Source organism: Phialemonium atrogriseum (genome assembly GCF_030411735.1).
Source record: "Phialemonium atrogriseum strain 8032-3 unplaced genomic scaffold QBC33scaffold_10, whole genome shotgun sequence".
Lineage (NCBI taxonomy): Eukaryota > Fungi > Ascomycota > Sordariomycetes > Cephalothecales > Cephalothecaceae > Phialemonium > Phialemonium atrogriseum.
Window position 1 is genome coordinate 427,388 of NW_026848147.1, and position 21,486 is coordinate 448,873.

General features: G+C 56.4%; 8 protein-coding genes across 8 annotated transcripts; 5 read left to right on the forward strand and 3 right to left on the reverse strand.

The window, feature by feature from the left end:
- Nucleotides 1-1,350: 1,350 nt before the first annotated feature.
- QBC33DRAFT_577748 (ALG3 protein-domain-containing protein) lies at nt 1,351-4,784 on the forward strand (the record flags this gene model as incomplete). The annotated part of the gene is made up of 8 exons (XM_060431003.1): nt 1,351-1,373; nt 1,437-1,574; nt 1,639-1,762; nt 1,822-2,599; nt 2,807-2,944; nt 3,021-3,265; nt 3,348-4,188; nt 4,654-4,784. The coding sequence occupies 8 exons, from the start codon at nt 1,351-1,353 to the stop codon at nt 4,782-4,784; spliced, it is 2,418 nt and encodes an 805-aa protein (XP_060284299.1).
- Nucleotides 4,785-5,887: 1,103 nt separating this feature from the next.
- Nucleotides 5,888-7,331, reverse strand: QBC33DRAFT_44228 (uncharacterized protein). Its single transcript, XM_060424181.1, has 2 exons — nt 6,466-7,331; nt 5,888-6,404 (listed from the first exon to the last, which is right to left on the reverse strand). The coding sequence occupies exons 1-2, from the start codon at nt 7,218-7,220 to the stop codon at nt 5,987-5,989; spliced, it is 1,173 nt and encodes a 390-aa protein (XP_060284300.1). The 5' UTR covers nt 7,221-7,331; the 3' UTR covers nt 5,888-5,986.
- Nucleotides 7,332-7,461: 130 nt separating this feature from the next.
- Nucleotides 7,462-10,461, forward strand: QBC33DRAFT_44265 (uncharacterized protein). The gene is made up of 2 exons (XM_060424195.1): nt 7,462-8,920; nt 8,985-10,461. The coding sequence occupies exons 1-2, from the start codon at nt 7,561-7,563 to the stop codon at nt 10,253-10,255; spliced, it is 2,631 nt and encodes an 876-aa protein (XP_060284301.1). The 5' UTR covers nt 7,462-7,560; the 3' UTR covers nt 10,256-10,461.
- QBC33DRAFT_569131 (uncharacterized protein) lies at nt 10,370-11,666 on the reverse strand. The gene is made up of 2 exons (XM_060430529.1): nt 10,512-11,666; nt 10,370-10,443 (listed from the first exon to the last, which is right to left on the reverse strand). The coding sequence occupies exon 1, from the start codon at nt 11,315-11,317 to the stop codon at nt 10,667-10,669; it is 651 nt and encodes a 216-aa protein (XP_060284302.1). The 5' UTR covers nt 11,318-11,666; the 3' UTR covers nt 10,370-10,443; nt 10,512-10,666.
- A 179-nt stretch (nt 11,667-11,845) lies between these two features.
- On the forward strand, nt 11,846-14,846 carry QBC33DRAFT_470697 (fungal-specific transcription factor domain-containing protein). The gene is made up of 5 exons (XM_060425183.1): nt 11,846-12,107; nt 12,252-12,868; nt 12,937-12,968; nt 13,054-14,392; nt 14,478-14,846. The coding sequence occupies exons 1-5, from the start codon at nt 11,959-11,961 to the stop codon at nt 14,549-14,551; spliced, it is 2,211 nt and encodes a 736-aa protein (XP_060284303.1). The 5' UTR covers nt 11,846-11,958; the 3' UTR covers nt 14,552-14,846.
- A 1,097-nt stretch (nt 14,847-15,943) lies between these two features.
- On the forward strand, nt 15,944-17,437 carry QBC33DRAFT_536216 (HAD-like domain-containing protein). The gene is made up of 3 exons (XM_060427688.1): nt 15,944-16,599; nt 16,749-16,897; nt 16,973-17,437. Exons 1-3 carry the CDS (start codon nt 16,109-16,111, stop codon nt 17,104-17,106), a joined length of 774 nt encoding a protein of 257 aa, XP_060284304.1. The 5' UTR covers nt 15,944-16,108; the 3' UTR covers nt 17,107-17,437.
- QBC33DRAFT_536218 (bypass of stop codon 6) lies at nt 17,222-18,789 on the reverse strand. Its single transcript, XM_060427689.1, has 2 exons — nt 17,352-18,789; nt 17,222-17,295 (listed from the first exon to the last, which is right to left on the reverse strand). Exon 1 carries the CDS (start codon nt 18,661-18,663, stop codon nt 17,620-17,622), a length of 1,044 nt encoding a protein of 347 aa, XP_060284305.1. The 5' UTR covers nt 18,664-18,789; the 3' UTR covers nt 17,222-17,295; nt 17,352-17,619.
- An 805-nt stretch (nt 18,790-19,594) lies between these two features.
- Nucleotides 19,595-21,294, forward strand: QBC33DRAFT_536221 (Mdm33 family-domain-containing protein). Its single transcript, XM_060427690.1, has one exon. The coding sequence runs from the start codon at nt 19,876-19,878 to the stop codon at nt 21,205-21,207; it is 1,332 nt and encodes a 443-aa protein (XP_060284306.1). The 5' UTR covers nt 19,595-19,875; the 3' UTR covers nt 21,208-21,294.
- Nucleotides 21,295-21,486: the final 192 nt, after the last annotated feature.

Here is a 21,486-nt window from a genome sequence, read left to right on the forward strand (position 1 = left end):
CTACCAAAAGAGACAATGTTCGCCTTAGACAGGGGACTTACATGGACGTTGACATGTGGACGTGGGGAGGATTAAACCGGCGATATCAGCTCCTTATACCTTGGCCAACTATCCACTTGAACGAGGGCTTGTAGCTCTATTCATCGTGCCGGCGGATCGTTCTATCTCTTCTTGTCAGGAGCGGCTTGTGGCGAGAGGAAAACTCTCCAATTACTTGCACAGTTAGATCCAATAGATGTCGATAGCCGTCACATCTGTCTTTCCTGCCCTGGTATCATTATCCTTGAGCTGCCTATGAATTACGATAGTATCACTTGGAAAGACGATGGGGAGCTAAACCCGTTCTTTTCATGTAAAATGGATGAGGCGAGGCAGAGATACACAAAAATGCGGAATAATAAGCAAGTGATATTTAGCTAGAAATAAGCGACAATAGGGACTAGATTCTTAAGAGGCTCGTTGCTTAGATGCATTTATCACCAACGTTGTCCTACAAGATACGTGGGCCTCTCTAGGACACTTACCTGGCCTCACCGTAATCTCTCATCTATGTCTGCGTCATCTACGTCTCACCTGCTGCTGGTCATCATATGCACCGAAGGGCGCACCAGACTTTCTCTCATCATTCAGTGGTCGGCAATCTTATCAGCCTCCTGTCTTGTCACATCAGCCTCTTCTGTCGCCTGCGAGCTAGGAAAATTAACCAAGCATACCAGAGAATCATCCCTCACGAGATTTCTGCCTGCTAACATTTTCATGGAGCAGTCTTAGAATAGCGAAAGGAGCTCTTGCTCTAGGAGGAGGTGTCTATGCTGATTATTTCAGGAACAGGGGTTTCAGTCTTAAAAGGCCCGGGAAGAAAAGGGAAGCAGGAAGGGGAAAAAGGGAACAGTAAAAAGGGGGAAGGGTGCTGGTATCCGCTCATGTAAATATTTGAAGATGTCGAACAGCTTTTAGTTGTTTGCAGTGACATGTACTATATCAAGCTTTCTAATTAAGCATCACGGCTACAACAACCATAGTTGCTCGGCGGATGCTGCCAAGTCTAAAGGGCAAAAAAAAAAACCGGGGAGAGCTATGTTCTGGTTCGGGTTATTAGATGCTTGATTGGCTTAATTCGCGGACCCGAAACACCGCCTTCTAGAGATGGTCTAGCCTAACTGCCAATGTTGTCCACAATAGTCGCTTATCGGTGTACGGAATTGGGGGTTGTATGTTGGGAGTCATGCGGAGGCTTGCATAGTCCACGAAACACTAATTAAAGGCGACCTTTGACCCGTCATAGAATCGACAGTTGTTCTTGCTGTCATTGAATCATTTACAATAGTTGCCCTGGTTTTCTCGGACAAGATGCCCAGTATCGTCGTCATCGGGTAAGTTGCCATCACCGGTGGCTTGGGGCTGAAGGGGCCGAACTCACAAGGCAATGACAACAGTGCCGGAGTTTCGGGCTTGACATCGGCTCTCCTCCTCGCGAAGAGGAAAGAAACCGCGGTGACAGTCGTCGCCAAGCACATGCCGGGAGACTACGATATTGAATACACCTCACCCTGGGCTGGTGCTAATGTCCTGCCGTAAGTTCATCACGCCTCCGCCGTGACTCCCACCATCGATTGGCCAACAAACGTGCCCCGATAGGATGTCTATAGACGCAGATAGCCGCTGGGAGCGGCGGACCTGGCCAGAACTCAAGAGACTGGCCGGCGAAGTACCGGAAGCGGGAGTCCACTTCCAAAGTTTGCTCTCCCATCGTCGTCCACAGGTTGACCGAATGCGGAGCTGACTCTTTCTGCAGAGGCGCTTGTCTTGCGCCGAGAAAAGGATGAAGGTGGAAAGCTGTCTGATGCACTCTTCGCCGAGGATCCGTGGTATGCCACCATGTTTGACGACTACCAGATTCTGGACAAGGAGAAGCTGCCTCCGGGCATTAAGTTCGGCGCCGAGTTCACCTCGGTGTGCATCAACACGGCCATCTACCTTCCCTGGCTGGTCAGCCAGTGTCTTGCCCACGGCGTCGTCTTCCGTCGCGCGGTCCTGAGGCACGTATCGGAGGCCGCCACCATGAGCCAGAAGGGCAGCGGCCCGCGCGCCGACATCATCATAAATGCGACTGGGCTGCTGGCCTGCAGGCTCGGCGGCGTGATGGACCCGGACGTGTTCCCGGTGCGCGGGCAGATCGTGGTCGTCCGCAACGAAGTCACGCCGATGATTGCGCCCAGCGGCACTGACGATGGCGACGACGAGCTTCTGTACACGATGACGCGCGCAGCCGGGGGTGGCACCATCCTGGGCGGGACGTATCAGAAGGGCAACTGGGACCCGAACCCGGATCCGAATATTGCCGTACGGATAATGAGGCGGGCGGTTGAGGCCCAGCCTCAACTAACTGGTGGGAAGGGCATCGAGGGGCTGGACATCATCCGCCATGGGGTGGGGCTGAGGCCGGGAAGAACTGGTGGAGTGAGAATTGAAAGGGAACTCATTGACGGGACATGGGTGGTGCACAATTACGGACATGCATCTTGGGGATACCAGGGAAGCTATGGCTGCGCTGAACGGGTGGTGGAACTGGTAAACGACATCTCATCAGAGAGGGAAGGTGTAGAATGAACAGCTGTTCGCCAGCTGGCAGCATCTACTGTAGTAGCTACCGACCCAGAAGTGGAAGGCGGTGAGATGTCACCCCACAGCCAGTCAATTTACTGCCCGGCTTCCTTCTAGAAACTTGTCGCCAGCAGTGCCAACTGTCAACACGTTGTCTGAAACCAAATCAGACTTGCCAATTCCAACACCATGGCAAGCAAAGCCAGGCCCTTGCACATGCAAGCGGTCAGCTTTGTGCTGGATGTTGCCAATGGCCAGCACACACTCTCAAAGCTCGTCCCACCTGTTCTCTTACTCGTCGACGCGCTCCTCTGTGCCCTGATCATCTGGAAGGTGCCATGTAAGCCGCATCTCGCTTTTCTAATCCAGGCTGCCGAGGTCTCACCCCCAGACACTGACCCAGACCACAAAAAAAGACACAGAGATCGACTGGGTTGCATATATGCAGCAAGTCTCCCAGTATGTTTCCGGCGAGCGCGACTACACCAAGATGGAGGGTGGCACTGGCCCTCTGGTCTACCCTGCCGCCCACGTCTACACCTACACGGGCCTCTACTACCTGACAGATGAAGGGCGCGATATCTTCTCGGCACAGCAGCTATTTGCCATGCTCTATATGGCCACCCTGGCAGTTGTCATGGCATGCTACTGGCAGGCAAAGGCAAGAAGAACACGCATTCCCTCGCAGCGAAACAAAAGGCGCCCTCTCGAGCTGAAGCTGACAATCTCTCCGCCGCCCGCAGGTCCCACCATACGTCTTCCCTCTCCTGATCCTCTCCAAGAGGCTACACAGCATCTTCGTCCTTCGCTGCTTCAACGACTGCTTCGCCGTCTTCTTCCTGTGGCTATCCATCTTCTTCCTCCAGCGGCGGTGGTGGGCACTCGGCGCGCTGGCTTACACCTGGGGACTGGGCATAAAGATGTCCCTGCTTCTGGTTCTACCAGCTGTAGGAGTTATCCTCTTCCTCGGCAGGGGCTTCAGCCCGAGCCTGCGACTGGCCGTTCTGATGGCACAGGTGCAGGTGGCAATCGCGGTACCATTCTTGCGAAACAATGCGAGGGGATACCTGGGTCGCGCCTTTGAGTTCTCGAGGCAGTTCCTCTTCAAGTGGACTGTCAATTGGCGCTTCGTCGGCGAGGACACGTTCCTCAGCCGATCCTTCTCTCTAACCCTCCTCGCGCTACATGCCTCCTTGTTGGTCGTCTTCGTCACTAGTCGATGGCTCAAGCCAGCCGGAAAACCGGTCATGGACATGATTAAGCCAATCCTGGCTGGAGCATCTCCACTCACAGAACCGGAAGCGCGGGCCATTTCGAGGAATATCACGCCCCGGTATATCTTAACGACCATTCTTTCCGCAAACGCCATTGGCCTCCTCTTTGCCCGGTCTCTCCATTACCAGTTCTACTCCTACTTGGCCTGGTCCACCCCGTTCCTCCTCTGGCGCAGTGGCATGCATCCAGTCCTCCAATACCTGCTCTGGTTCCTGCAGGAATGGGCCTGGAACGTGTTCCCAAGCACTCCCATCAGCTCTGGCGTTGTGGTTGGCGTGCTCGCTGTGACGGTCGCGGGGGTATGGTGGGGTGCAAGACAGGACCAGGGAGCTCAGCCTAGGACGGTGAAAGATGAAGCCGCTAAGCGGTAGATGGAGGTTGTAGTCAGTTGGATTTGGGGCCCGCTCGAGAATCAATCAGACTCGTCGTCTGAGTCGCTGGGCGGCATCTTGCCGACGTTCGAATCCTCCTCGTCTTCGTCTTCGAAATTGTGCTTTGCAAACTCCTTTGGCCTTTTGGCACAAAAACGTCAGCAGGGGAAGATTCCCAGTCATCCAATGGGGCTATTCCGCACCAGTAGGGCTGTTTCCGCCATTCCCTCTCGTCGCGCACGACGTTGATGATCTCGCCCGCCACCCGGCTGTTGCTGCTGTCCCCGGCCGAGGCCACGTCGATCAGGACGTAGCCGCCCCGCTTGATCCACACCGTGTTACGGAAGCGGGACTGGAGCTCGACGAGGGCCGCCTTCTTGCTCGGCAGCTCGCACATGTACAGGCTGTTGCCCTCGGCCCGGACGACGCGGGCAACGGACTGGGTCGGCGTCAGCGCGTCGGGCGGAGTGGCCGATTCCGCGACGGCGGCGAGTATGTCCCGCTTCGGTCGCCCCATTGTCCTTGATCTCTTGATATTGGCGACTTGGTGGAATCAAGGCGGTTGTGCGTGTGTTCTGTGAGACAGGGAATTTTTACCCTTCACCCCTCGTTTTCGTGGGATGCTGGTATGGCGGGGTAAACCCCTGTAGAGGAATACCCCCCTGGGATCATAAACTTTCTATTACATATCTGATATGTAATACGACAGACCAACCCCTATCCTTCGAGGAACTGTCTCATATTCCGTGTTTCTGTGCTACCTACGCAATCAAGTTGTTGGATGAGAATCCCGCAGGTTTACGCATGTGTAGCACTCCCGCTTTCAGTAGAGCCTCGCTTGTGCCCCATAGAACTTGCAAGCGCGTCGCGCCGCACTTAGACTAGAAACATGTCAGGCGGTGGCAACGCATCGGTCTGCCTGGGGCATAGTCTCGGACAACATGGCAATATCTGAGGACCTACCCAGTATTGAGGTCGTCATCGTAGTCGACGGCCAAGTTGCGGCAGAATATGACCCTCCTCACGACAACGATGACGATGAGCTCCAGCCCATTGAGAAACTGCGAACTAGACTCGGATAAGGACAAACAGCATGTTAGTTGTCAAGTTCATCGAAGCAAAGTCCGGGGCGCCGTTCCTATTACACGTCACAAATACATGACCCTTTCGCCGTTTCGGTATCAGAATTAAATGCTCCCTGAATCTTGCTCTCGGTCATTTCCATCTTCGTGAGTGGGCCGGTGCTGCTGCTACCGCTTTAACCTGTGCAATGGGTGTGCAGTGGGTGTGTTGGGTATGCGTGGTGTGTGCCTTACTAGGCGCGGTTAAGGAGCCTCGTTCTGCCACCCCAGCTGTAGCTACCTACTTACTATAGACTAAAAATGGAACTAGCTTACAAGGATGATTTTCTAGACTCCAGCTAGTACAGCATCCATTCTCACTTGCAAGCTTATGAGACTGCATTGTGAATGCATTAGCCGAAATGACCATGAATCCAGGACTACCTACACTTAAGGGCGTTGACGTTGTTAAGGGCATTACTAGATGTAAGCTGTATTCCGCACAGGGAGGGCAAAACTCCCATGCTAGGATATGGCTATTTTGCGAGAAGTCCCTCCTGTTCCCCGCCCTTCAGCTCTGGACGAGGTTTATATTCCGCCGCTACGACTCCTAGACTCCCGTCCCCGTCATAGGACCTCACTGGCTGATGGTTGCTCCGCCTAGGTCCCGATTCATTAGGCGGGCGAGACGGGGTGCTGCCACGCCTGATAGGAAATCCAAGTCTGGTACAAGCTCACAGCCAGGGACAACATGCCCAACAACACAGCGAAGATAACGCCGATCAAGGTCGCCATCATCATGTAGCGCGCGCCGCTCCTCCGCTCCACCAGCCTCTCAAGCCGTCCGCGGGGAGCGGGGTTGCGCATTTCGTTGTGTAGGTCCGAGAGCTTGTCGGCCAGAAAGACGTAGGCGGTATTTTCTTCCCCGGGGTTGCGGATCGAGCTAAACTCGAAGCTGAGAACGTCTGGGTCGAGGGAGCAGGACTTGACGAGAGAGCGGAGGAGGCGCTTTGACTTTGGGTCGGAGAGGGGAAAGAGCACGTCTTGGGTTGAGCCTAGGACTTCGAGCACTAGCTGACGGGGTAGGGCTCCGCTGCTCAGGCCGTAAGCATTTCAGTTCGTTTGACGCCTTGCAGTTCGACAAGTTTTCTTACAATTTGATGCTCGCGGAGGGGTTCGAAACGTCCCCGCTCCTCTTGGTTGCCCGGAGCTGTTCCTTGAGGAAGGCCGTGTGGTGAAAAATCTCGAGCACGTTCTGCTTGCGGTCAAAGCAGAGGTGGTTGCGGATATCGTGCGTGGGCCGGAATGACACCCCCAGTTTCTTCTTCAGTTTTGTTGCTCGCAGCTCTGACTTGACGTCGAGAAAGCGCTCGCTGTCTGCGTAGCTGAGAACCGGATGGCTTTCAACGGGGAAGAGCTCCCGTATGTACTGGCTGAAGGGGACATCGTCCTTCCAGTAGGTACGGAAAGCTCCCTTCTCGACGCGGTCCGACAGGTGGTGCAGCGCCGAAGACTCGACCATCAAAAGCACCTTTACGACCAAAGACGTGGCTTGGAGGAGGTCAGCCGGGTCGTGGGGCCTCTCGCCATCGCTCGGGGGAAAAGCGAGCTGATAGAACTCAGTCCTGGTGGCGTCGGGATGGGACTTGAGCAGGGCAATTGCCCGGAAGAGGTCCTCATGGCTTTTCAGGGGCCTGGACGAGTTGGTGGCCGCGTCGACATATGCCGAGACGACAGCCTTGTAGTACTGCAGATACCGCTCGAGACGACAGCTCCGCCGGCACGGGCAGGCGCTAGAGACACATCCTTGTCCTGACAGGCAAGCTGCACAGGTTGTCCAGGACCAGAGCACCTGTCCAAGGCAAGGAATCAGGGCATTGTCAACGTTTTCCAGTGGTGCCGCAGCCATCTTGCCTCATGGGGTATGAATAGGGTTGAGGGAGGGAAAGGGGAGCCGCGATGGTGGCGACGACCCTTGGATGGAAAGTGGCTGGGCTTCCGGCCAGCAAATCAGATCGGGCTACAACTGTGGAAAGAAATAGATTCCCCAATGCGCTGCGATGCAATTGGAGGCCGGTCTGCTGACCTCGGTTTCGTATGTGGCAGTGCCTGCGGGCTGGCTGCGACTCAGCTGAGATATTTCCTCGTCCCAATCCGGTCCGGCCCCGACTTTTCCCTTCGATTTCATTCTCTCGCATCTCCTCTATTTGCGTTGGTGACGCCAGGGCTCTTGAAAACTGTAATTTCCAATGGCAGCCATCATGGCGCCTGAGAATCCCCTGGTCAAGGGCGCACCCAGTGCTCAGCATGCCCCTTCGACTCTCTGCTTGAGGAAGTCAGGTCGGCCCTTGTCGACCTCACCTTCTGCTGCCGAGCTGCAGGATAAGTTGGACGGGTTGAGGGACGAGCGTTCAACGCCTTCGACAGACAAGAGAGTCCCCTCCCCTTTGCACGGCAGGGATGCCAAGGCCGACCCCAATGGCGCTGATACCCGAAGCGACTCGGGATACGCGTCCTTAGCCTCCTCCCTGTCACCCGAGGCGCATCCCAGCAGGAGCCTGGCCGACCGCGCCGGGCTCCCTGACAGTCAATCTGGCGCGTCGGTCCCAAAGTTCTTGGACAAGCCTATTCCGCAGGAGCTGCGGGACCGCTTCTTCGATCTGAAGATGCTGTACTCGGATCCTCTGTGGAAGGCCGTTTCCAAGAACAAGGCCAACCCCGGCGATATGTCCATGAAGCTCAAGTACATGGGAGACGACCAACGCGATGCACAGCTCTGCATCATAGTTCACTGCGAAAAGGGGGTTTCCAAGAGAGTGAAGAAGTTCTTTGCCCAAGAGCATGTACGGGAAGACCTTAGCCCGGACTTCCAGGTGCGCGTTATCAACAAGGGCATACTCAGACTCGCAGCGTCGAACCCGGTCGCAGTATATGGCGGCTCTACTCACAGGACCACATTGTGTGGTACGGCCATCGAGGTGAAGGGCGAAAGAGGCTCTTCCTTTGCTACGATTGGCGGGCTTATCATGGCTTCGATGAACGACACGACGACCATTTACGGCCTTACGGCTGGCCATCTGATCGCAGACGTCTTCGAGGGCTGCCCTGAGAGTCCACCGTCGCTGGAAGAAGACGAGGGCGATGAGTCCGATCAAGATGTGCCCGAGGACGACGACTTCATCCAGCTTCTGGAACTCAATGACTCGAGTCTTGATCATGACGACTTCTCTTCCACGGATCAGAAGTTGTGCCATTTGGGAACAATCCAAGACTTTTGTCTTCCATCCTCCTCCATGCGGAAGGCAAACCGCGACTGGGCCCTCATCTCTATTACACCCAAAGAGTGGCTTCCTAACTTCCTCGCCGCGACGTCGCATCAAAGGGAGGTTGGCGAGTCGCGGAAAGGAGAGACGGCAGACGAACAACCGCCAAATAGGAATATGTTTTGCAGCCCAGGGACGCCAAGTCTTTCCTCCCCTCAAAGAGTCGTCATCATGACCGCCCGAGGTCTCCAGCAGGGCACACTGATAGCCAACCATTCCTCCCTCCTGATGATGCCTGGAGAATTATTCGTCAATACTCTTGATTTTTTGCCAAGTACGGGGTCGAGTAAGTTCAAACTCGGGACTATATAGGAAATCGCATGTGAGCATGAGCTAACACTCTTGGCCAGGACTACGGCCCGGAGACTCTGGATCCTGGGCCGTCAACGAAAGCACGGGCGAGATCTTTGGCCACGTCGTGTCGGTTGATGCGTTTGGCGAGGCCTACGTGATGCCAATACAGGACACGCTGCAAGATATTCGGTCTCATCTCCAAGCACAGCACGTTGGACTCCCTCGCCAATTGGACGTCACGCTTCTTCGCGAACAACACCAAAACACATCCCCTGTCACGATCCCAAGACAGCGTGGAGCCTGCGAGCAGGACCAAGACTTCATAGGCATGGGGGCCAGCCACAACCCCTCCTCGGCTCCCGCAGCTGCTACGGACCACGCTGTGATGACATGGCCTCATTTTCAGGCGAGGAGTGCCTCGGAAGCATCATTGCTTGGATACACCGACCCCTTCTTGGCGGCTGCATACCCCCACGCCTTCACCTACCCGATGATGGAATCTGACAGCGCAAGATCCAACCAGTCCCTCCACACCAAAACCACCCTATCTGGACAGAATCAGAACGCAGAAATCCAGCTTCGACCAAAACCAGCCGTCGAAGGCTATAAGCAAGAGCCGACTGGACCCCTAGCACCCAAGGCCGCGTACCAGCGTCCGAAGCACCCCAGGGTCAAGTGCCTCCAGTGCAACGAGCACCCTGATGGTTTCCGTGGCGAACACGAGCTGCGCCGACACACCGAGGCCAAGCACGAGAGCATGGTAAAGAGGTTCATCTGTGTAGAGCCCAGCCAGGATACTAGTATCATGCCGTTCAAGCCACTCGCCAGCTGCAGGCAGTGTCAGGCTAGGAAACAGTACTACACCTACTACAATGCCGCCGCACACCTCCGACGGACACACTTTAGGCAGAAGCCGCTGCACAAGGGCGCCGTAGCTGGTAACAGCAGCAACGGCGCGGATGAGAAACGTGGCGGTAAGGGAGGCGGCGACTGGCCGCCGATGGCCGAGCTTAAGTACTGGACGACGGTTATCACAGTGCCGTCCAGTGACGCCAGCGCTTTTGTGGCCGACGACAAGTCGACAGGCGTTGCTGAGCAGGAAGGCATCGAGCCTGAATATTACCCTGCGCGTATATTCAGTGCCCATACCTCATCAGCGTTCTCAACATCCACGTCTGAAGACAAACTTGGTCACTCTACCGACATGTCTGCCGTCGCGGGTGTGGGAGGTGGCTATGACGCAGACCTTCAGGACATGGGAGTCATGCGGCCCGCCATGTCCACCCCAAGTATGGACAGTAACAAGTACACATCTCCCGTGCCATGAACAGCCACCATCACCCCGACGGGCTACGTCGAAGCGCCGGGGGATGGTTTGTCCGACATGCCCTTTGGGATGACGTTCTCAATGCCCTCCTAATGGCCCACCGCATAGAGGGGGAGTTTCGTGCGGCGTGGGTTGTTTGGGTATGGGCATCTTGTTCAGCTCTCCCTTCCTCCTGTCTCGAGGTCGATCTTCATACAGAACGTTAGAATCATCGAAGTCCTTTATAGACTCCGAATGGGGGATTACATCTGCATACTTCTTGATGAGAATTATGCATGGGCAACCTATTCGGTATGCAAGGAGTCTGCGCATCACAGATACCAACAGGCTGGTAAAATCCTTCCCAGGTGCAGATATGATGTGGAATGCCTTCCCCCCGAGGCCCATGGGCCCCATCTTTTTCAGGCCTGATCATCTATTTCCACCTCCTCTCCTTCTCACCCCACGCCGGCCCCCTCCCCTGTCCCTTACATACGTCCCCAAAGTCACCGCCCGCGGGCCCCTTGACCGGCCATCCTCCCACGCCGTGTTCACCGCTTCTTCCAAGTCGTGTTCCCGCCCAGGAGGAAGCAGACCCGCCCGCATAAAAAGGTGAAACTGGTCGAGCACCCAGCCGGTGCAGCCCCTTCCGTCCTGGGTGAACTCATACCGATGGTTATCGTTGGCGATGATGGCGTCCAAGAAGTCAGCCACGGAGCGCCCAGGCACAGCGGAGATGGAGACGGTCTTGTGGGTGTTGCGGGTCAGGCCATATCCGTGCAGGACGATGTCGAATCTGCCGAGGAATCCTTCCTGTCCGGGGAAGGCGCCGGGCACGAGCTCGAGGCAGACGGACTCGTCTTTGCCGGTCTGCAGATATATCTGCCAGTGGTTTCCGCCACTCTGTAGCACGCTGTGGGCGATGAAATGGCCAGCCGAGACGATGCGGTTTGGACTGCGGATATCGGGCTCGGCACATGGGGGTATGTAGTTGAGGGGGTCCCACTCGTGCATCTCGTGGGATTCGAGGTGGGAGCGGGAGGTGCTTCCTCTGGAAGAGGGGAAGCTGCAGCAATTTCCCATTGATGAAAGATTGTGTGTTCGTAATTAAATACGGGGACTAACTTGACCAGCTAGAGGATACCTTTTTTTTGGGTGCGTTTTCAATATAGATAGGAAGTTAAAATCTGTCATCTGGTCCTTGGTTGCTCTTCTGTCATTATTTTTGGTGGCTGCCTGCGTTGTTGGCTCTCTGTCCCGCACCTAAGACGGCCAACACACGCGCCTCTGTAGGCAGGGCATCATAGCTACTAGGCTATCTTTGTCCCAGGAGTTGAAGGGCCACTCTGTATTTAACTATCAAGGCTTCTAAATACTTCCAGGACTTGCTTGGCACTAAGCCGATCGTCAGGCTTGAATGCAAGCATCCACTATGCCATGATAAAATGAATATAAAACTGGTGTAAAAGTAGACCTATATGCCGCCTAGTTGTAAACGACGACCGTCCGTCCGATCATCCGACCGTCCGCGGACGGTCGAGTGACACGTGACATCCAACGACAATGAAGCTCATGGGCGGATATCTGGTCACCTCATCACGATGAGCAACCCACGTGGTGATAGACCTATTTACAATGCCTATCCGTACTTCTATTTCAGTATAATATCCCGGAGTACCCGAAAACAAGATACACCTTATTAAGTTGGAAAGACCAACACTATCATGATGTCCAACGCCGACGTTGCCAGTAGCGCACATGTACTAGCCCGAGAGTTGATAGCCACGGACTCCCCGAGGCAGCGACCGAGTCCGCCGCCTGCCAGGCGTCGAGACAAGCCCCAGCTAAGTTGCAATGCGTGTCGGAGGCGGAAGTGAGTCATCTCACCTTCCCACCCTTTTGGAGAAACAATCATGATTCGCCATCTCGACGACTGAGAGTGATCATCCGGCCCTCTCCGGCACTTGCCTGTGCTCGGATTGTGCAGCCGACATGTAGGGCTAATATAGGCCGACAGAGTACGATGCGACCGTCTGTACCCCTGCAGTAACTGCTCGAGTAGGGGACTGGATTCTTCATGTACTTACCCTACCACGCGCGCGACGCTATCAGGCCGGCCTCATGCAAGCGCCCATGTGCAGGAACGCGTCAACAAGCTCGAGAACTTGGTCCTGAGTCTCATGCAGCAGACTGCCTCGAGCCCCGGTGGATCACCATCAGACCTCCTGCCAGCCACACCAGATGAAGGCCCTCCTTGCCAGAGCCCCGCAACCGATCCCGCGGGGCCAGAGGTGGCCAGACCCGGGCCTGAGATCAAAGTCGAAGTATCACCATCCCCGTCCGACTATGGCAGCATCAGGATACGAGAATCAGGAGTCAGCTATGTCAGCAGCGCACATTGGGCAGCCATGCTCGACAGTATTGCCGAGCTGAGGGATCACCTCGAGAAGGAGGACGAAGTCCACGCGCGAAGCCCTGACATTGTCCAGCTGCAGGCCAGCTTTCCCAGTCCCCAGCTCCTCTATCATTGCCCAATGCATGTAACTCCAGCTTCAATTCTCGAGGCCATACCACCTCGGTCCGCTGTGGATAGATTGATCTCCCGTTATTTCAACGACCTGGACATGGCTACAGGTAGGGTATCTCGTCAATGATGTGAAAAATCTCGCCACTTTCTTTCCCCTTGACTGACCGGAGACCAGGTGTCGTGCACAGAGCCAAATTTCTTCGAGAGGTACCACTCACCCCATCTATTTTTCCTTGTTGCCCGTTCTTGAGCTGCCCCTGCTCTCTAGACTAGTGCTGACGCCAGACGCCAGTATGAGGAATTCTGGAAGTCACCACAAGCCACACCAATAATGTGGGTAGGCCTTCTGTTCACAATGATGTGCCTGTCGACACAGTTCCAACAGTCTCTGCTTACTCCTACCAACGCCTTGGCTGGGGGTGGGCCCTATGCATCACCTTCGCAGGCTTCCGAGAACCAAGCAACGGTAGAAATGTTCCGAGAGAAGATCATACAGTGCCTTAACCTGGGCCACTACACAAAAGGCGGGCCCTACGTAGTGGAGACGTTGATTCTCTACTTCCTGGTCGAGCTCTTCCCCCTCAAGGAGGTCGACATTGGCATCTGGCTCCTGGCGGGCAATATAGTCCAGATTGCCACGCACATGGGATACCATCGAGATGCCACCCACTTCCCCAACATCTCCCCCTTTGAGGGGGAGATGCGGAGGCGTGTCTGGGCGATGATAGTCCAACTAGACTTTAGCATCTCCACCCAGATGGGACTGCCCAGGCTGATCAAGGAGAGCCAGACCAACACCGCCGAGCCGCGGAACCTGGCTGATTCGGACTTTGACGAGCATACGGTCGAGTTACCCCCTTCTCGGCCGGAGACAGAGGTGACACCCACCCTCTACACCCTATCGAAGCTCAGAATACTTTCCGTCGGGACCAGGGTCGCCGATGTGGCTACCAATCCCCGGCCGTACTCGTATGACAAAGTGTTGGAGCTCGATAAGCAGATCGACGAGGCCCGGGACGCCCTGCCAACCAGCATGAAATGGGAGGGCCTGGCGTCCTCCCTCGCCGTACCGCCGCTGGTGATCCTGCAGCGGATCTGGCTAGAGATATGCGTCCAGCGCCTGAAGATCGTCCTGCACAAGAAGTTCCTCGTGCCGTCCCGCCTCCAAAAGCAGCAGCAGCAGCAGCAGCATCTCGACTCGCGACCTGCGTGCCTGACCGCCGCCATGCGAATCCTGGAATTCCAGCATCTCATCGACGAGGAGACCCAGGTGGACGGCCTGCTGTACCTGATACGCTGGAGGGTGTCTACCGCGCTCACGCACGAGTTCCTCCTCGCCACCAGCGTTCTATGCTTGTATCTCCAATTCCACGCCGAGGAGCAGGGAGAGCAACATGACAATGACGTCTCAACGGACGCCGAGGTCGCCCCGGCGGACAGGATCAGAGAGCTCTTGAGGACATCACAGGCCATCTGGCTCCGGTTAAGCGCCGATTCTACTGAAGCCCGGAAGGCTGCCGCGGCTCTGCGTTATGTCCTCGGTGATTCAGGGGTCGGGTCGGAGGCCTTGGGGTCTGTGGACGGGATGTTGGGCCCTGCATCTGTTGCGGCCGCCCCGTACTTCTTTTCAGGTGAGTTGCCCGATTATCTATCTGGTACTACACTGGATCGTTTTCTTCAAGGTGGTCGAAGGAACCGCTGCCTAACTTGTAACAGGATTTTTAGACTTGATTCCAGGCTATAACTACCCCAACCTGGGACTGGAGCCGACAGACGAAGAGCCATCTTAGTAGAAGTTTGTGCCGGACTTGAACCATGATGTTGAGCAACAGGCGAAATATAGTTTAGATGGACCTGTATTATGATCTGGCAGGCCGGGTTAGAAACACTTCCGCATGTCTATACCCCCTAAGGTGGTAGGGCGCTGTTGGGGTGGTAGGCCAAGGCATCGCTGATAGACACGGTAAACGTTGCAATGGGATGCTTGTGAAACCGATTACGGGATAGAACGGATGGTGCCTATTAGTTTCGACACTGGGAGACAAGTACCTTTAGCAAAGACATAGGAATGAGGAGATGTCGCGATGTAGTTGAATAAAATCAACAAAGCCAACTGGTTTACTAATTCAACTTTATTGCAGTAAAAGCCACCGCAATTTGATGAGTTGGAGGTGAATACTCGGCAGGGAGATTTTCTGGCGAGATGGTGATATGCACCCCTTAACCCCTTTAAATCTGACCACCGTGGTAGTTGATATCCCGTTCACATACCATGGCTTGAATGAGAGCACCCATGTACGTTTCGTTAAATGTGTCCGCTAATTATTTCGGGATTCCCATTCAAACTATGAGATCAACCAGGCATCTTGGTTTGTCTGGGTCGCGGCGACGTCAGCATGTCCGACGTTGCCAGTGTTCCTGTCGAGGCTCAAGCCATGGGTGTCAATTTCAACCCGCCGCCCTGGTTCTCTTGGCTCCACGGACGCCCCTTTGAACAAAGCCAGAATCGTTCTCTGAAGATGCCAGTGCAGATGATAAGGATAAGTATATGAGATAGTTGGCTTAGCATCTCAAGGTACGTTTGCTGTTCGCCCAACTTGTTTTGAGATTCGTGTAAGTGGGACAATGATTAATCTCGAGGTCTCCACGAATTACAGTATCTCTTTGCTGAGGCTCCCAATTACAAGTGCGTAATTCATGCCCATAAATATGCTCGGCATCTGTCGTTCGATTTACGAGACTGGCGAGACAGCGGTCCCGAGGATCACTTTGGCGATTTGGGAAAGTTGGCAGAGAGGAGGATGAGGGAGCTTGACGTCTAATGTGGTGAATCTGCTCCAGGGGCTGCGTTGGGGTCCTCTTGGCAGCTTTAGTCTTACTTGTTGAGAGGTTAGGCGGCTAGATGAAGGCCGAATAGTTTTCGTGATCATTTCCACAGGGATGAAATCGAGCGCCAATTATTCCCACGTCTGGCTATTTGGCACCTAGACACCAGGATATTTTATAAATGTTTATTGTTGAAAACCATCACACTGTGCAGAAAGTTGGGACCTAAATATCAGGGTCCTACCAAGGAGTCGTGCATAAGCTCCACTAAACCGACCACTAGAATGAGGCAGCGGGAAGCGCGATGTGCGATCTACCTTCTTGGATGTCGAGCCGTCGTTTTCAGAGTTTTCATTCTCATATTTAACATCTCATCGCAGGACCTGTCTACCAAGCAAAGTTACCAAGGCAGTTCACATACACTCATTATCAATCAACTCCCCATCGCTAAAGAAATTAGAAATATTTTTATTTTATTTCAAAAATAATAATTAAAAAAGGGACAACATTCTCTCGCAACAATGGGTTCAACATCACCAGCGGCGCTCCCCGCGCTCAAGACGGCGCCCAAGATCATCTTCTTCACCGACTACGACGGCACCATCACGCAGCAGGACTCCAACGACTTCCTGACGGACAACCTCGGGTACGGGCTTGAGAAGCGCCTGCAGGGCAACCACGACGTGCTGTACGGCCAGCGCCACTTCCGCGACAGCTTCCAGGAGATGATGGACAGCGTCACCACGCCCTTTGACCGCTGCATCGAGGTGCTGTCCCGCAACATCACCCTGGACACCGGGTTCCGCGAGTTCTACGACTGGACCCGCGCCAACAACGTGCCCATCGTCATCCTCTCGGGCGGCATGCGGCCCATCATCAGGGGCATGCTGGCCGGCTGGCTCGGCGAAGACGAGGTCGACAACGTCCAGATCGTCAGCAACGACGTCGCCGCGAGGCCCGGAAAGTCCATCAACGAGGAGGGTGGCTGGCGCATCAACTTCCACGACGACAGGTGAGCGAACCACCCCCCCCCCCCCAGACAACTGACGGCGAAGCCGGAGCCGGGGACCCTCTTTCAATTCTTAAGGGGTTTAGTTTCCAAAAGAGTTGAGGCCATGACACACACAAAGCTGACACGGATTCCCTTTTTTTTTTCTGCAGCCACTTTGGCCATGACAAGTCGCTCGAGATCCGGCCATACGGAAACCTGCCCGCAGAGGAGAGGCCGATTCTCCTGTACGCCGGCGACGGCGTGTCGGATCTGTCAGCAGCCAAGGAGACGGACCTGTTGTTCGCCAAGGCAGGACGAGGTAAGCTACTCCCCCCTAAGCCCCTCTTTCACCCCTTGGCGCAAAGCCCCTTTTTTACTAAAAAGTTTGCCCAAGACCTCGTGACCTACTGTGAGAAGGAAAAGGTCCCTTTCACCACTTTCGAGGACTTCTCCGAGATCTTGGCCACGGTGAAGGCCATTGCCGCTGGCACGCTCAGCGTCAAGGACGCTGCGACCGGCAGGAAATGAGAAGGCCGGGCTGGATTGGACGGCGTGGCCTTCTGGGAGGCGAGCAGGTGAATCTTGTTGCATCATAGAGGCATAGACTATTATAGACTTGGCTTTTGGAAAAAGCTATTATAGAATAACTAAGAATCTCACTGGATGAGATATGACTATGGGCACCATGTTCTAGGATCATCACACGCACATTGTAAACTGGTTAGTTGGTTAGTTAGCCTTACGATAATAGATATACCGGGGGCTGTACTTGCCGTAGCTAGAGTAGGGCATCGCGGTGGTGCAGTTGGAAAACAGAAACGCCATCCATTTGTCCCGAGAGAAACTACGACTATTAGGGGGATATTAAGTGATTGATGCCCAACGGAAGCCAAGCCACGTTTGATGCTCCAGTAAACAAGATCCGTCTCACCAGGTCCTCCGTACTCCCACCAATAAACGCCTTCCCAAGCATAACTTCGTCGTAAATAGAAAAGAGAAGTGAGAGAGAGTAAAAGAGACTGAGAGACTGAAAAAGACCGGCTATTCCGACCTCTTGGGCTTGCTGGGCAGTCCATACCAGCACCCCATCATGACGCCGAACAGCGCGATGGCGATGGGGTGCAGCACAAAGGTGCCGACGGCCTGCGCCAGGAGACCCGTCGTGAAGGGCGCCGCGGCGCCCCCCGAGCTCCCAAACGCGGAGATGACGCCCAGGCCGCTGACCTGCTCTGACCTGCTCATGCTCCGCAGGAACACGGCCGCGGCGCAGGGGTAGACGGGCCCCAGCAGCAGGCCGACGATGGCGACGGCGACGGCGGGGCCGATGACGTTGGGGACCAGCCAGACGAGGAGCTGGAACATGGCGGCGCCGGCGACGACGGCGTAGACGAAGCGCTTCTCGCCGACGCGGTGGGCGGGCGCCGACAACAGGAAGCGGCCCAGCGTGATGCCGCCCCAGAAGCCGGCCGTGACGTAACCCACGCTGGACGGGTCGCCGTGCCGGTTGGAGATGAGGAACGAGATGACCCAGCCCGAGATGCTGACCTCGGCGCCCTGGTAGGCGAAGATGAAGAGCGCGCCCAGGAGCACCACCCGCGACGAGAGCGCCGTCATCATCCCCGCCAGCGACGCCTTGCGCGGGACCGGCCGGCCGTCGGCCGACACGAGGGGCTGCCGCAGCTGCTCGCCCGTCTCCTTCTCGTAGCCCCAGAAGGCCCAGACGGCGAAACCGGCGTTGACGAAGGTCATGCCCAGCGTCAGGAAGTAGTACCTGCTCCAGACGGCGCCGGCGACGGCGACGAGGGAGGTGGCGATGAGCGGGCCGACGACGCCGCCGACGCCGTAGGAGCCGTGCAGGACGCCCAGGGCCGTGGTGCCGTTGGACAGGCCGCCGCAGAAGACGTTGCTCACGGCCAGGTTGATGGAGACGCCGAAGCCGAGGAGGAAGAAGGAGAAGACGACGACGGGGAAGGGCGCCGTGCACACGATCGGGACGTAGCCGCATGCTATCATGAGCTCGCCGAGGGCTATCATCTTGGCCCGGCCGAACCGCTGGCGGAGCGAGTCCAGGAAGCACGCCCCCATGATGAAGCCCAAGGCGTTGCCGACGAAGATGAGCGAGACGAGGGCGTATCCTATATCGTAATGCCTGTTCGCCGGATTTGTTAAAAGAATTGGACAGGAGCCAAGGGGTCATGACTGGACACGTACGCCTCCATATAGGGGATGAGAGCACCAGGGGCGCTGTCGTTCAGGCCATTTCTAAAATTCACCAAGCACGTCGCCAGGAACCTGAACCTGTTCATGTACGGATCCCATATGCTTGGCAGGGCCTCGGCACTGTCTGGCGGGAAGGTGGGACTGGGTGGCCGGCTCATCTCGAGATCTTCGATCTCTTCTCTTGGTGTTGTGGTTCCAGACGTGGCGGGCAGACTCACAGCCCTGGAAGCCCGCTGCAGTTCAATTGAGTCCTCCCTCTGCGGAACCCCGGGGTAGACACGGGGGAGTGCCTTCGCCGGGGCCGTGGGCAGGTCTGCTGGAGCGGACTCGACAGCGACGAGCTCTCTCAGCATCATGGCGTCCATTGCCATTTTTGTTAGAGTTCACGGAGTAATATGGGGACACAGTAAAAAATGGAGGCAACTGGGCACGATGCGGACTGTCAAATTTGATCAATTCTGGGAAAGAAGCGTACGTGGAGGGACAGGAGGGCAAAACAGAAGAGACAGATGAAAGAGAAAGAGAAATATGCGAGACCCAGGGCCACCGACAACGGTTTGCCAAGTTGGTCAGCATAGTTGCGGGGGCCTCAATAATCCATCGTGAACTACCTATGATAGGCTTTCGTGCCAGACCGTCAATCGTCACAAGGCTTCAACATTTGAGTGTCATTCTCCACCCCGGTGGCTGGCCGCAGGGTCCAGACCAAAATATACGAGGTACCGGTGCTCGGTGTGACAGTCTGGTGGGTACAAAGCTCTGATACTAGTGCCGTTGTCGGGTTTTAGTGATGCATCCCCAACGGGCCGAATGCGTGGCAGAAAAAGATCTTTCAAACTTGGCGGCGCGGGTAGTGGTTGAGCAGGCGTGGTTGAGCAGGCCGAGAAACGGAGCGCGGGAGGTTCCCCTGTAGATTCGGGTAAACCACGGGCATTCGGGTAAGATACCGGGATGGGCCCGAGACCCGTCGAATCCAATCCAATCCCGCTTTGATGCCGGCCACAGCTCGACCACCATCCCACCCTCCCACGACCCCGCCGAGCTCCCCAAAGTCGCCCCCCCGGAGGAGGCCACGAGATGCCTCCTCATATCGCCCTGCGGGCGTTTGCCCGTCCAATGGCGAGCAGGCTTTCTGAACCTCTTCGCTCCTCGATCGGGGCAACTCCAAGGACACCAATACCACACAGACTCTCTACTCGACTCTCTCGATTGCCCTCCGGCTTGAGCCGAAGCCCAATCTGCCCCAGCTGCACCCTCCAGCCCGGACTGCGAGCCTATTCGACCAACCCCCCACCGAGTAAACCCACAGACGACAACCCCAGCAGCAGCAGCAGCAGCCATGACAACAAAACCGACAGCCCAGACCGCTCCTCCTCCTCCCCAGCCCAACCACATGACCAAACCCCCCCACGCGCCGCAGACAACCGCCCGGACCCCGCCCTCCCGTCCACAGCCGAGTCCTCGCGCCACGCCCTCTCCGCCCGCTTCAGCACCTTCATGGACAACCTGCAGTCCCGCGTCTTCGTCGCGAGCCAGACGCTCAACGACCTGACGGGCTACAGCGCGATCGAGGCGATCAAGGCCGAGAACTCGGCGCTCGAGCGGCGCCTCGAGGCGGCGCAGGCGCGCCTGCACGCCGCGCGCCAGTCGTACAAGGACCTGACCTCCCGCCGGGCCTCGACGCAGCGCGAAGTGACGACGCTGCTCGCGCGCAAGGACTCGTGGGCGCCCGGCGACCTGGAGCGGTTCACGGCGCTGTACCGTCTGGACCACGAGCTCGAGGCCGGGGTGTCGGCCGCGGCGGCGGAGCTCACCGAGGCCGAGGCGGACGAGGACCGCCTGTCGGCGTCGCTCAACGCGGGGATCCTGCGGCGGTACCACGAGGAGCAGATCTGGAGCGACCGGATCCGCCGCCAGAGCACGTGGGGCACTTGGGGCCTGATGGGCGTCAACGTCCTGCTGTTCCTGGGCCTGCAGTTTGTCGCCGAGCCGTGGCGCCGGCGGAGGCTCGTCAAGGGCATCGCCGAGGGCGAGAGGGGCGTGCTGGACGAGCTGCGGCAGGAGGTCGCGACGCTGAGGACCGTGCTGGCTGAGAGGGTCATTGCTCCCGGCGGAGGCGACGTCCAGTCGTCCGAACCCGTTCCCGTCGCTACCCTGGACTCGCCTGCGGGCCTAGACGACGTGGTGGCGCTACCCGAGATGGCCCGCCTCGGCGGCGAGCAGCCCGCGCCATCGTGGAAGGAGGTGCTTTCGGATCCCGAACGGTGGCGGCCGGCGTTGCGTGACTTGTACAGCGAGCGGAGGATAGACTTGCGGATGAGGGATGCCACCGTCATCGCGATGGAAGGTGCCGCAGCCGGGGCGCTGGTCGCGGCGGGGGTCGTCTTCATGTTACTTAGGAGGACATAGCCATGAGAAATATGGCCAGAGCCGATGTCTATACTGTAAATAGAATAGAACCTGTTACATACCTGGTATCGAAACTGTAGAACTGCACCTGTGCTTTATCTGGTGGCTCCCTCCTACGAATCTAGAAAATAGGCGGGAACACGTATAACGGCCGGACGGGACACATTGAGAGATACTTGTATATTAAACGGTCGACTATGGACACCAAGACCGACCCTCCTCTTCAAGAGGCTCTTGATTCCACGGAACCGGAGCACGGCGCTGTTTGACCTTCGGAAA

Excerpts from the sequence above, each read along its gene's own strand:
- QBC33DRAFT_44228 (XM_060424181.1), bottom strand. The coding sequence starts at position 7,220 with ATGGCTGCGGCACCACTGGAAAACGTTGACAATGCCCTGATTCCTTGC. Across the intron at positions 6,405-6,465 it reads CCCTCCGCGAGCATCAAATT|CGGAGCCCTACCCCGTCAGC; the intron begins GTAAGAAAACTT and ends CGGCCTGAGCAG.
- QBC33DRAFT_44265 (XM_060424195.1), top strand. The coding sequence starts at position 7,561 with ATGGCAGCCATCATGGCGCCTGAGAATCCCCTGGTCAAGGGCGCACCC. Across the intron at positions 8,921-8,984 it reads TTTGCCAAGTACGGGGTCGA|GACTACGGCCCGGAGACTCT; the intron begins GTAAGTTCAAAC and ends ACTCTTGGCCAG.
- QBC33DRAFT_569131 (XM_060430529.1), bottom strand. The coding sequence starts at position 11,317 with ATGGGAAATTGCTGCAGCTTCCCCTCTTCCAGAGGAAGCACCTCCCGC.
- QBC33DRAFT_470697 (XM_060425183.1), top strand. The coding sequence starts at position 11,959 with ATGATGTCCAACGCCGACGTTGCCAGTAGCGCACATGTACTAGCCCGA. Across the intron at positions 12,108-12,251 it reads AATGCGTGTCGGAGGCGGAA|AGTACGATGCGACCGTCTGT; the intron begins GTGAGTCATCTC and ends ATAGGCCGACAG. Across the intron at positions 12,869-12,936 it reads CGACCTGGACATGGCTACAG|GTGTCGTGCACAGAGCCAAA; the intron begins GTAGGGTATCTC and ends ACCGGAGACCAG.
- QBC33DRAFT_536216 (XM_060427688.1), top strand. The coding sequence starts at position 16,109 with ATGGGTTCAACATCACCAGCGGCGCTCCCCGCGCTCAAGACGGCGCCC. Across the intron at positions 16,600-16,748 it reads ATCAACTTCCACGACGACAG|CCACTTTGGCCATGACAAGT; the intron begins GTGAGCGAACCA and ends TTTTTTCTGCAG. Across the intron at positions 16,898-16,972 it reads GTTCGCCAAGGCAGGACGAG|ACCTCGTGACCTACTGTGAG; the intron begins GTAAGCTACTCC and ends AGTTTGCCCAAG.
- QBC33DRAFT_536218 (XM_060427689.1), bottom strand. The coding sequence starts at position 18,663 with ATGGGGGCGTGCTTCCTGGACTCGCTCCGCCAGCGGTTCGGCCGGGCC.
- QBC33DRAFT_536221 (XM_060427690.1), top strand. The coding sequence starts at position 19,876 with ATGCCTCCTCATATCGCCCTGCGGGCGTTTGCCCGTCCAATGGCGAGC.